Below are 13,287 nucleotides of genomic sequence, written 5' to 3'. Positions count from 1 at the left end.
AGTGTTCTCACAGCGCCTGTGGATTTGTGCTTCGTGATTTGTGATTAGTTTGTGACTTCCCTTCTCTTCTGCTTCAGACCTTCCCCCCCGGACCTGCGACCTCCCTGCCGTGTGAACGTGTGTGAGTGTGGGCAAGAGGACGTGAGCGAGTGTGAGAGAGCTACCCTGTGATTCCCTGGAGTTTTGGATTCCCTTCACTGTATACAGTATATATTGTGCACTGGAACTGTAAATAACTGCATTTTGGAGACATCTAACCGCTCTGCGTTTGAGTCCCTATAACCAGATCGTGACAACATTTGAATTTAAATGTTCAATCTTTCAAATAACGGACAGATATTTGTGAAATCATGACACATTTCTGAATTATTGTCGGAGTGTTAAAGAACAGCTTTGAAATTCTCATGAGTTGTTCGCATAAAAGAAAAATCAACATCATAATGCGGCTATCCCTTCGGCGCCAGCTGTGGGCTGAAGGCTGGAGCCGAACAAAAACACCCTGATAACGACTGTGTTTAGACTCTTCTTCCCACTCCATGCAAGGCCACCTTGTTGGCTGGTAGACTTTACTTAGCCTGGTAGGGCAAAGGACACTGTCTCCGCTGAACTATGGACCAAGGTTTTAATAGTTTTGCAATTTTCATTAGTTTTTATTTTTATTTAGTTTTGACTTCAGATTTTCAATTCTATATCAGTTTTAATTAGTTTTTACCATTTGTTTGGTAGTTTAGTTGAGTTTTTATTTTTTGAAAATCCTTCGTTTCAGTTTAGTTTTTATTAGTTATAGTTATAGTTTTAGTCTTGTTTGCAAAATGAGCCACATACCAGGGGCAAGACTGGTTTTTTTTTCTTTCTTCATTATTATTATTATTATTATTATTATTATTATTATTTACTGTTTGCCAGTTTTAGAGCTGTTTTCTTTTTATGGTTCAAGGCACAAATTAGTTGAATAGGAAATCTACAATTAATATAAGGTTGCAAGCATCATAAGGAGTTTTATTTATCATTGTTATGATCACAGACAGTTTTGCAAACACTCAAAGACTGAAATGCGAAGCACTACTGTACGATATGTTTTATAAATGAAACGTGGAATAACATGACAATAACAGAATAACATGAAGACCACTTCAAGAGCACATTGTGCAAGTGGAGAATGATTGCACTTTAATGCAAATTTAATCCAACGGTCATGAAACGGTGTGAAAAAGTCAAAGGCTACACAAAGACCATATTTACTGAAGGACTGAACAAATGCAAAACGTGTATAACTTTGCATACTTTAGCTTTTTATAGCTCCACTTCTTCCTCCACATGTTCATCGCTAATTACGTCCCGTGTTCATGGAGCCATTATTTATCACGGTTTTTGACTCACTTTCGCTTTTGTTTTTAAATGCAGACATCTTGAAAATCTGATAAATGCAGCAAAAACTTCTTCCAGTCTCCTCCCAGTTTCAGGTGAGGGGCGGGACCCTGAGCACGTTATAAAAAGGTAGTGCGCGTCCCTGAACTGACAGTTTCCCAATCAACAGGTAAACAAAATTTTCTCACAGCAGGTGAGTTTTGTTCACTTAAATGTCACACTGGAAAATGGAAAATACAATTTTTTAAAATAATATTTGTTTTAATAATTGTACATTTTACCACATATATTTATTCTATGGCTGTCAATAAATTTCAATTATATTTTTGTTATAAATAGTACTTTTGTGTCACGTGATTCACAATCGGTCGAGAGAGGGGCGCAGGTGAGGCAGCAAAGTAACCTGGGAGCTCTTCAGGATGGAGGTCAAGTGGAAGGCCGCAGCTCTCCTCTTCGCTCTTTGGTGTTGCTGCGGTAAGTTAAGTCAACTTCTATTCTAAACTCAGTTGTTTTAGCTCGCTGTTCACACTCGAGGAAAAAAGATTTCTCATGCGGTTTTAATTCAATTTTGCAGATGCTCAGCGCATAACCTCCGTGTCCCCACGCATAGGAAGCGTCAATGGAGCCACACGACTCACCATTCAAGGAGATGGTAGGAGATCCGTAATGAGGTTTAGAAGTAAATTTAAAAAGTAGTGTGGGCATTATTTTACTTTGTAAAACAAGTTATGATGGATTCTTAGATATAAGTCAATTTTAAGCTATTCTGTAGCTAAAAGATGCAGCTGAAGAAGATTTGTTAATGCAGTTGTAACTGTCCTGAGAGTCCTTGTGCCTGCTGGCCTGGTGGGATGATGCTGAAAGATGTGACTCTAAGCCTCAAAAACAATTACCTTCTGAGATTTTGTTGCCCCCTTTTTTCCCTTCCAGGTTTTGCACAGGAGCGGCAGTTCCAGCTGAATCCAGTAGACGACATGTTTGGAAACCGTGTGACCCTGGTGTCAAACACCCTGTCAGTCCCCTGTGATGTGGAGAGAGACTCCACACATCGCAACCAGATTATGTGCTACACCAGGTACAGTCCAGGCATACTTTAGCAGCACGTCTGTATTTACTTATTTCACAAGTTACTTAATTATTTCACAGGCACTTTATATTGTCACTTAAAGACCCTACAATAATACAGAAAAAAACCCAACAATCGGACGAAAAGCTATGAGCAAATACTTGGCAACAGCAGGATAAAAAACTCCATTTTAACAGGAAGAAACCTACGGCAAAGCCAGGCTCAGGGGAGGCGCAGTCATCTGCTGCAAGTGGTTGGGGGTGAGGGAAGGGAGACAGGAAATAAAACACTTTGCCTAAAATAAATTCCCCTCTGAGCGCCCCTAGTCGTCCTTGTGAATAAAAGATTAATTAACTTTCTAGATAACTTAGCTATAATAGCTGTTGTTTAATACTGGTTAATTGATTAGTCCTTGCATATTGGCTCTTTTTTTTTTTTTTTTTTTTTTTTTTGTTAAAAAAAGACTGTTAAAAAAAATGGAAATAATTAAGTGTAACAAAATCCCAGTTTCATCATATCCATCCATCTTCTTCCACTTATCCTTGGATAGGTTGCTATTCCAGCTACCATACCCTGGTGCACCCTGGACAGGTCACCAGTCTGTCGCAGGGCTAACACATAGAGACAGACAACCCACATTCCCACCAGGCAACTATAAATGATATATGGCTTTAATATTTAGTAGACACATTTACAACAGCATCTGAAAAGCAGGTAGTGTAGATAAACAGAGCTTAGCCAACTCTAAAGTAACTTGGATGAAATTTAATTTAAACATTAGGAAGCCCAACATTCAATGCTGGCATTACAGCTGTGATAAAACACTGCAACTGACTAGCAATACAATAACACAACACAAAAGCCAAGCCATCATGAGTAAATTTTAAGTGTTTAGTTATACATTAGTAAAACATAAAAAAAGCAACAAAAAAAAAAAAGCACTGAACTGAACTGCAAGTGTTGATCTAAAGGAAAACTCGCTGCTCCAGAGATGTGGTTGTTCAGTTTCTCAGCCCAAATGACAGGAGTCCACACAGAAAAGATGCGTTCCACAAATGCTTGTGAAGCAGGGGCACTAACAAGATCTAAAGCTACTGGGGCAAGTTTTGGATAGACATCCTGTCTTGCTTTCCAGAAATGCAGCGATGCTGTATCTGGTGACTGAAGAATCAGTGAAACATTTGGATCCAGCAGGCAGGCTCCTGCTGGTGTAGCATCAAACTGTGTGGAATCAGGATTAAGAATACCAGCAAACCGTTCCCTTAATTAAAGACTTCAGAAGCACTTGAGCTAAAGGATTCCTAAAAGGACTCGTCAGCAGATGTGCCTCAAGGTTGAGCAGACATGGCACTACTTGTGAGAGTGACTGGCTGTCACTCTGAAGCTGGTCTGTATGAATGGCAAAGGGTTCAAACAGCTTGACAAGGTTCTCCAGCTTGGCCCAATCACTTGTGAGAAGTATCCATCTCCAGCTGCTCAAGCAGTTGGTTTAGTTCAGCTCTGGTTTCTAGCAGTTGTCTCAACATGTCAAAAGTACTGTTCCAACGAGTGGTACAATCCCGGATCAGAGTTTTGCCACACCTTTTGATCATTTCTTCATTTGCCACTGATGATTTTCTTACAGCATGTACCAGTTTTCTTGCTTTAGTTATGACTGAATCAGCAGTCGGGTGTTTCATGGCATCTTTGATTGTGAGCTGGAGAGTGTGTGCTAGGCACGGCATTCTGTGGAACTTGCTGCTCTCCCCATATTCTTGCAGCTCAAGGTCTTAAAAAAACAAAACAGACAATTATAAAACATGTAAACATTATAAACATAGAAGCAATAGTCTAAAAATGTTGTTATATTTCCACTTGAGGTATGTATTTGATTTAATAAAAACTATTTCGTAAACTATGGACATTAGCTCTGTGCTGCAGGTCTCTTAGGTAAGCAGACCTGTTTCAATACGTTTTACTTCTTAATAGTGTTATCCCCATAGCCATGAGTAGGATCACAGCAGATGCACCGATTAAAGCTTTTACTGGGGATTGTGGGCAGCCTTTTATGTGAATTGACTATGTGCACGTTAGCATATGCTACTTCCGGTGCGGAAACTCCTGTGGGGAGCTTTGTTTCCGGTGTCCTATTCGCGCCTGGTTTACGGTCCAAAACAAGTTAAGCAAATGAATGAATCAAGCCGCGATTTACATTTCTATAGATGTCTTGGGCATTTACCCAATATATCTGTAAATGATGTTCATCGACTTTTCATCGATATTTTTCCCCTGCGCCTCAGAGCAAAAGAGAAAATATTCAAATGTTATATTTCTCAGTATCTGTATACAGCGGTCCCTCGTTTATCGCGGGTGTTATGTTCTAAAAATAACCAGCGATAGGTGAAATCAAGTAGCCAATGTTATTTTTTGACGGTACAACACGTTTCGTGGACATCGTGGACATACAGCACTGCACTTCAGAGTCACACTGCTAGCATCGATGCAGCAATTCTGTACTGTACAGGAGAGACGTCACGGAGGAGATCGTCTGCAGCGATCAGGACGCAGGACACAATGTGATGTAAAAAATAAGCATGCAAACTTGCACTAAAAAATCTGTGAAACAGCGAGGTGAAAGGTGAACCGCGTTATAGCGAGGGACCGCTGTAATTTTGAAGGTAAGTTACAACATACCCTTCGTAAATACTAATGTATAGAAACCGTTACCAGCAATCATTCATTTTTGTGTGGCTTTTTTCACAGTTTGTTAACATGCTGTGTAGGTGTGTACTTGACTAGCTGATCTCGACATAACGGGGAAACATCTGGTTTGACTATTCTTCACCTGTAGTTTGAATGCTGAACATTTGCCTGTTTAAATCATGAGACCAGTCACTATACAGAGATGTGCTTCTGAATGTGGACGATGTGTCTTCTGCTGCAGTGATGCAGTTCTGCTTGTGTTGAGTGATGTAAACAACTGATCGATCTAAACTCTTTAAACGTCAAAATTGATCATTAGATTTTTTGTGACACAACAGTGGTGAGTGTTCCCACCTTCTGCTCTTTGTAACTTAACACCATCTTTCCGTTTTCGAGTTTTGGACATGATTGTGGAGGATATCTTCACAGTAGTGATTGACCACAAAGTAAAGCTACCGGAAATGTACAACCCCACATCCGGTCTCAAACCAGGAAGTTAGCATTTTCTCGTGCACAGGGTCAATAAAGCATAAACAGCATTGCAATTATTTAGTTTAAATAAAAAAAGTTGGGGAACTTTCGTTTACAAAAACAGTGATGTCACGATCCTGGGTCTTAGGACCCAGTGTTTTGAGTTCTAGTTCATTTTGATGTTTATAGTATGTTTAGCTCATTGGGCCTCCTATGTTCATTTGCTTATTAGTTCCCCCTTGTGTTTCAACCCATGTTAAGTCTCCCCTGCCCTTCATGTCTCTCTGTGCCCCCTCTGTTCTGTTTATTGTGTGTCTTTGCATGTTTGAGTTTCTTGTTTTCTGTCACCCTGCATTGTGCATTATGTTCTCATGGTTGGTCTTTTGTTACTCCCTCTAGTCTAGTCTCTTGTGTTCAAAGCTGAGTATTTCCCTCTGTGTATTTTGGTTCTTAGACCTCTGCCTTATGGTTTGTCTCTGTTTCTTAGTTGCTGTCTCCACTGTGTCTAGTTCGCGTCTCTGTGTGATACTTCCTGTTTTACTTTGAAGGTCCATGCCTCATGTGAGTGTTTCTAGTTTTGCGTCTCTGTCTCGTCCAGTCCTGATTTCTCCCAGCTGTGCCCTCCTTCTGTGTCTCATTCCCTCGTTATCCCTCTGTGTATTTAAGCCCTGTGTTTCTCTTTGTCAGTGTCGTAGTCTCCATCATAGCTGTGTGATTTTTCCCTGTGGCTCCTTGTGCTTTAGTTTTCCCAGTTTAGTTTATTTTGTATTGTTTTTCGTGTCCCACTCCACGCCAGCAATAAAGCTGTGTTTTTTGAGTTTACCTTTTGTCTCTGTGAGTTTGCGTTTGGGTCCTCTCCTGCCTGCCACACAGCCGAATCATGACAAGTGAACCTTTACCAGCTACAGCTAGTTTCCATTTCCAGCCTTTCTGCAACATATATGCTGTCTGCAATATAGCTACAGTAAAAGAGAGGAAGTATTCACATGCATCAGAAAATTTACTAGGAAACTAACATTATAGCTGCAAATGCTGTAACCCCGGAGAGCAGCCATTTGGCTTTTCTACCTTTAAAACCCGGAGAGTTGCCAAATGGCTTTTAGCTAGGCTTTAGCTTCAGCCAAGTGGAAGCTAAATTGGCTAGTCATTCATATGTAAATTGGGTTGTTACCTGGGAATTCTGGAGGGAGGGGAGTGGGGGTGTGTGATTGAGGGCGTGGGGGAGCTGCTAAAAGCTGTGAACTTCCTTTTGTGTTTCATCTTGATGCATTCTCAATCATCCAGGGAAATAAATCTCCAAAAGTCACCAACTTGGAGTGTTTCAGTTTGCCATCTTAGGGAGAAATCAACACACATGGGTGTATTTCCTTTGTTGCTGAGATTTATTGATAAAAACAGTACAAAAAACCAACCATTTGTACACATATTTACAAATAATAATAAAAAGTGAGTGAGTACATTTCAACATTATACCAGTGGTCTGATTGATGCCACAATGGAGCAAATCGAGCAAAGACTGATAAGTTCGCTGCAATTTCCAGTGTGTGGGGATCATTTGTCACCAACTGCATCACGTGCTACAACCCTGGTCTACATATCACCGTTGATGAACAGCTTTTCCCATCAAAGACTCGGTGTTGTTTCCTGCAGAATATTGCAAGTAAACCTGACAAGTTTGGGATCAAGTTGGATGGTTGGATGGTTCGGGAGTACACTGTCCGCAAAGGAACACGGCGCTGGCCAGTCGCCGTGTTTTATAACATGATTGACATGGCAGCACTGAATGCACATGTGCTGTATCAAGCATGCACCGGGACGAAGGAAAGACGGGTGGACTTCCTGGTGGCGCTTGCAACAGAGTTGGCTCACTCTCATGTAGCTGCGAAGAAGGCAAGAAGAGAACAGTTGCTTCGGACACAACCCTCCACACATAGCCCTGGAAAAAGAGCCACGTGTCAGGTCAAACACAACTGCAAGAACAATCATGCCACTGTGCGATGTGTTCACTGCAAAAGATACACATGTGGTAAATGCAGACTACAGAAACCATGGCAGTGCCAGGATTGTGAGTGATTGCTGAAAATGTTGAATTGTACTCACTCACTTTTTATTATTATTTGTAAATATTTGTACAAATGGTTGGTTTTTTGTACTGTTTTTATCAATAAATCTCAGCAACAAAGGACATACACCCATGTGTGTTGATTTCTCCCTAAGATGGCAAACTGAAACACTCCAAGTTGGTGACTTTTGGAGATTTATTTCCCTGGATGATTGAGAATGCATCAAGATGAAACACAAAAGGAAGTGCACAGCTTTTAGCAGCTCCCCCACGCCCTCAATCACACACCCCCACTCCCCTCCCTCCAGAATTCCCAGATAACGACCTAATATACATATGAATGACTAGCCAATTTAGCTTCCACTTGGCTGAAGCTAAAGCTTAGCTAAAAGCCTACCAGCCATTTGGCTGCTCTCGGGTTTTATAGGTAGAAAGGTAGAAGCCTGGGGATGCTAGTTAATGCAACGGTTTACATGAGTAAAAAGGAAAAAAAATTGACAATGTGTTTGCTCCTATAAAAACACTCACCAAAATCTCCACGTTCCTCACACTCTGTGTCTGACTCCTCCGACTCAGACTCCATCCACATTTCATCTTGGCCCTCTCCAGCAGCTCTTTGCTCATCCTGAGAACCATTGGTATCATCAGTTCGCCTGCGATTCTGAAGAAGCCGTACGGCCTTGACGATGTTGACCCCGTTATCGGTTACAACGAGCAGCACCTTCTCGTTCCCTACAGCCCACTCTTCTAATGTATGATCAATGCAGCGGGCGATGGCCTCCCCGGTATGTGGGTGCTCCAGTCGGTGCAGGTTAAGCAAAGCATGGTGGACCTGGCCTCCAGGTGGGTGGTAAAAACAAGCTGACACACCCATGAAAGATGCTGTTAATCCCCTTTTGCTCCAGCCATCTACACACAGTGTTAGCTTCCTCGCTTCTTTTTTTAGTTCTTTCAGTTTCTGCTTTGCTATATCCATCTTGGCCCCAATGAGACAATTAACTCTTGCAGCGCCTGATGTTCGGAATTTTGGTTCAAGTGAATTGCTAAACTTTTTGAAGGCAATTGACTCACACAGTTGTGTAGATATCCCAGTCTCAATAAACATATTCACCAACGCTTCCTCTCGCTTGTGATGTTCCTGCGAATTGACCAACCAGCAGCCATCCGGTCGCCGTTGGAAGTACTGCATTAATGTTTTTTGTGGGGTTTTCTCAGCGTGCATCACGCTGCCTTGCCTGGGGTTAGCTTCTGTTTCTGGGGATGAGGCTTGGGCGTGCTCCCTTACCTTCTCAAGGTAAGCTAGGTTAGCCTTCTTGTGCGAACTTTTCAAGTGCACTTTAAGGTTTGTGGGATTTTTCCCCTTTAAAAATGTCCCACATATTTTATCTCTTTCCACTACAAGACACTTGCTTTTATCTAAAACACAGTCATATTCGAAGTAATCCCAAATTGGACTCTGGCGCTTTCTCCCGACTTTTGCTGACATGAAGCTACGCGTGGACGGAGCGGCAACACAGATGACTCGACTGAGGTACTTGCCACCTGCTGGCATAATGAGGCACAGCAAGAACGTAACCTGGAAACTACACTTCATTCTCAGCCTAGACTAACGTATGGCACACACACATCAACAAAAACTAAACATGTTTTCTCTATAAATTCAGTTAATTTGACTGAAACTCTTCAAATAAACCATTCCTCTGCAGATGATCTGTTAGCTGTTTGACAACTACTCTTTCAAGGATGTTCGATATGAAAGGAAGGTTGGAGATTGGCCTATAATTAGCTAAGACTGCTGGGTCTAGAGATGCTTTTTGAGTAAAGGTTTAACTACAGCCAGCTTGAAGGCCTGTGGTACATAGCTGATTATTAGAGATAGGTTGATCATATTTAAGATCGAAGAATTAATTAATGGCAGGACTTCTTTGAGCAGTTTTGTAGGAACGGGGTCTAAAAGACACGTTGATGGTTTGGAGGAAGTAATTATTGAAGTTAACTCAGAAAGATCAATTAGAGAAAAAGAGTCTAACTTAACATCAATGGTACTAAGAGTAACTGTAGATAATATTACATCTGTGGGATGATTATTGGTAATTTTTTCTCTAATGATAAAAATGTTATTTGTGAAGAAGTTCATGAAGTCATTACTAGTTAATGTTAAAGGGATGGTTGGCTCAACAGAGCTCTGACTGTTTGTCAGCCTGGCTACAGAGCTGAAGAGAAACCTGGGGTTGTTCTTATTTTCTTCAATCAGTGATGAATAGTAAGATGTTCTGGAGGGCTTTCCTATAAAGCAACAAACTATTTCTCCAGCCTAACTGATCATCTTCTAAATTTGTAACATGCCATTTCCTCTCCAGCGTACGAGTCATCTGCTTTAGGCTACGTGATGGAGAATTATACCACGGAGTCAGGTACTTCTGATTTGAGGACTTAGTTTTCACCGGAGCTACAGTATCCAGAGTCGTACGTAGTGAGGAGGTAAAATTATTAACAAGATGATCGACCTCTGTTGGAGGGCGATCGTGGCTCAAGAGTTGGCAGTTCGTCTTGCAATCTGAAGGTTGCTGGTTCGAGCCCCGGCTTGGACAGTCTTGGTCGTTGTGTCCTTGGGCAAGACACTTCACCTACCGCCTGCTGGTAATGGCCAGAGGGGCTGATGGCGTGATATGGCAGCCTCGCTTCTGTCAGTCTGCCCCTGGGCAGCTGTGGCTACAACTGTAGCTGCCTCCACCAGTGTGTGAATGTGAGAGTGAATAAATAGAGGAATTGTAAAGCGCTTTGAGGGTCTTCAAAAGTGCTATATAAATGCAATCCAATATTGTTCAGATAGCTGCTCTGCTCTATGTTGGTACAGGGCATTGAAGATGATAACAGTGGGTGGATTATATTCTTAGCGCTTTCAGAAAGACATCTACTGTGATGAAGTCTACTCCCCACTGCAGTGTAATCAATTATTGTAAATGTAAATGTTATCAGGAAATGATTTCAAATTCAAATTCAAATTTTATTTGTCACACACACACACAACCATACACAGTATGACATGGGGGTGAAATGCTTGTAGCTGTACAATGCCCGACCATTAAATGACAGAAGAAAAGTTTTACAATATTTACAATTTACTACAAAAATTTACAAATTAACTTAGGAAATTACAGTAAAGAATGTGCAAATAGCAGAAGAGATTATAAAGATAAGGATTATAAATTATAGGAATTATAGGATTATAGGAAATGTGTGGTGGTGCGTGTGGTGACGTGTGTGAGAGTCCAGTCTTATAGTGACGTGTTTGGGAGAGTCCAGTCCTACACCTGGTTCAGGCCCCGAATAGCCTGGGGGAAGAAGCTCCTCTTCATTCTCTCTGTTTTGGCCTTAAGGGAGCGGAAGCGCTTCCCAGACCTCAACAGTGAGAAGAGTCCATTGTTGGGATGGGAGAGGTCCATCATAATCTTCCTAGCTTTGGACTTGCACCGCTTGGTGTAGATGGACAGCAGGTCAGGGAGCTCTGATTGAATGATGCGTTCTGCCGAGCGCACCACCCTTTGCAGATCTCGTCTGTCCTGCTTGGTGCTGTTCCCAAACCAGGTGCAGATGTTTGCCATCAGGACGCTCTCGATGGTGCAGGAGTAGAAGTTCTTGAGCACCTTCAGTGGCAGATGGAAGTCTCTAAGTCTTCTGAGGAAGAAGATATGCTGACGGGCTTTCTTAACCAGGGTGTTGATGTGACAGGACCATGACAGGTCCTGAGTGATGTGGACACCCAGGTATTGGAAACTGTCCACTCTCTCCACTGGTGTGTTACTGATGACCAGGGGCTCATAATTCCTCGCCTGCTTTGTAGTGAAGTCCACGATCAGCTCCTTAGTCTTGCTGATGTTTAGGAGGAGGTTATTCTCCTGGCACCAGGTCTCCAGGTTCCTAATCTCCTCCAGGTAGGCCGTCTCGATGTTGTCGGAGATCAGGCCCACAACAGCAGTGTCGTCAGCAAACTTGACAATGGAGGTGGTGTCGGATGTGGCTACACAGTCATAAGTGTACAGTGAGTACAGCAGGGGGCTTAAAACACAGCCCTGAGGCACTCCAGTGCTGAGTGAGATGGAGGGGGAGACTTGTTTTCCTACCCTCACTGATTGGGGTCTGTCTGTGAGGAAGTTGAGGATCCACTGACACAGTGATGAGCTGAGTCCTAGATCCGTCAACTTGGTGAAAAGCTTAGAGGGAATTATTGTGTTGAATGCTGAACTGTAGTCCACGAACAGCATCCTAACATAATTCCCTCTGCCAGTGTCCAGGTGACTCAGGGATGTGTGGAGCAGGTGAGATATGGCATCGTCTGTGGAACGATTAGTCCGGTAAGCAAACTGAAGTGAGTCGATGGTGGGAGGAAGTGAAGAAGTGATGTGATCTCTCATCAGTCTTTCAAAACACTTCATCACAATTGAAGTCAGTGCTACTGGACGGTAGTCATTGTGGCAAGCGGGCTGTTGTTTCTTTGGAACAGGGACAATAATGGACCGTTTGAAGCACGTGGGAACCACAGCTTGGGCCAGGGAGAGGTTGAAGATCTCCGTGAACACTGGTGCTAGTTGATCAGCGCAGGCTCTAAGGACCCGGCCAGGGATTGCATCTGGTCCTGCTGCCTTCCTGGTGTTCACCCTCCTGAAGGTGTTCCTCACGGCATGCTCTGTGATGACGAATGCATTTTCTTCACTGGTGCACTCTGAGCACGCGCAGCCGTTTGTTGTTTTAATTGCTGCGGCGTCGAAGCGAGCATAAAACGTGTTCAGCTCATCAGCCAGTGAAGCATCTGCATTCATCATTGAAGAAGCTGGTCGTTTATAGTCAGATCAGACAGGAGAGGGTTTTCAGGAAACACTGTTAAATGTTCAGTTTCTATGCCATATGTTAAAACAAGATCTAGAGTGTGATTAAAGTGGTGGGTGGGTCTGTCTTAGTCTTTGGTTGATTGATAGGCTGATGTGAAAAATCACTGCCACACCACCTCCTCGGCCTGTGCTTCAAGGTTTCTGATGGCTAGAATTAGAAATGGCACAATACCACTTTTTTATGTCCGATATCAAGATCATACATTGGGATATCTGCCGATACCAATATGAATCCGGTATAGTCTATTTTTTTAACTGTTTTTGTATAAGTTCATTTTTAAACACACGACATCCTTGTAATAACACATTTGTAACATTTTTTTCACGTTAACATTAGAGGTGGGTTCTTCAGAAATATCAACATTTCAACCTTCTCAGCTGTCAGCCTGCTTCTCCTTTCATTAATAATAATGGAGGCTGTATCAAAGAGTCTCTCGCGCTCCACAATTGTTGTAGGTGCACAGAGAAATTTAGCTGCAGAGTGGGAAAGCTAAGTTTGTTGACTTGCCAGTACAGCAGTGGATTGTCTGAGCGTTGAATGGCAAGTTTGCACTTCAATGCGTGCACTTGTCGTGGCTAACTGAGGAACAGGATCTAGAGTGTTTTCCTTCAGGATTTCATCAAAAACACTTTCAAGTCTGCTATGCCTGGAAGATTCCACCTGTGGAGTCTTCTTTGCTGGCTCCAAGACTACTGAACATGATGTCCCTTGTGCTGGCTCTGAGGTATCTAATATAGTTCTCCTCAAA

At 42.4% G+C, this 13,287-nt stretch overlaps 1 protein-coding gene across 1 annotated transcript; it reads left to right on the top strand.

Moving 5' to 3' along the window:
- The first annotated feature begins 1,787 nt into the window (after nt 1–1,787).
- On the top strand, nt 1,788–8,400 carry LOC146640435 (fibrocystin-L-like). The gene is made up of 4 exons (XM_085400109.1): nt 1,788–1,842; nt 1,943–2,020; nt 2,299–2,443; nt 8,226–8,400. The coding sequence occupies exons 1-4, from the start codon at nt 1,788–1,790 to the stop codon at nt 8,398–8,400; spliced, it is 453 nt and encodes a 150-aa protein (XP_085256235.1).
- Nucleotides 8,401–13,287: the final 4,887 nt, after the last annotated feature.

This window comes from Rhamphochromis longiceps, unplaced genomic scaffold (assembly GCF_057381845.1).
Source record: "Rhamphochromis longiceps isolate RC_006_pf unplaced genomic scaffold, R_longiceps_female_GT1.1 unmapped_scaffold_7, whole genome shotgun sequence".
NCBI lineage: Eukaryota > Metazoa > Chordata > Actinopteri > Cichliformes > Cichlidae > Rhamphochromis > Rhamphochromis longiceps.
The sequence above is the reverse complement of the archived record's forward strand: the minus strand, read 5'-3'. Positions and strand labels throughout refer to the sequence as shown.

What these genes read in the sequence shown, in the direction of transcription:
- LOC146640435 (XM_085400109.1), top strand. Translation starts at nt 1,788, where the DNA reads ATGGAGGTCAAGTGGAAGGCCGCAGCTCTCCTCTTCGCTCTTTGGTGT. An exon ending in ACTCACCATTCAAGGAGATG is followed by an intron (nt 2,021 to 2,298) that starts GTAGGAGATCCG and finishes TTTCCCTTCCAG; the next exon opens with GTTTTGCACAGGAGCGGCAG. An exon ending in CAGATTATGTGCTACACCAG is followed by an intron (nt 2,444 to 8,225) that starts GTACAGTCCAGG and finishes CCTCCGACTCAG; the next exon opens with ACTCCATCCACATTTCATCT.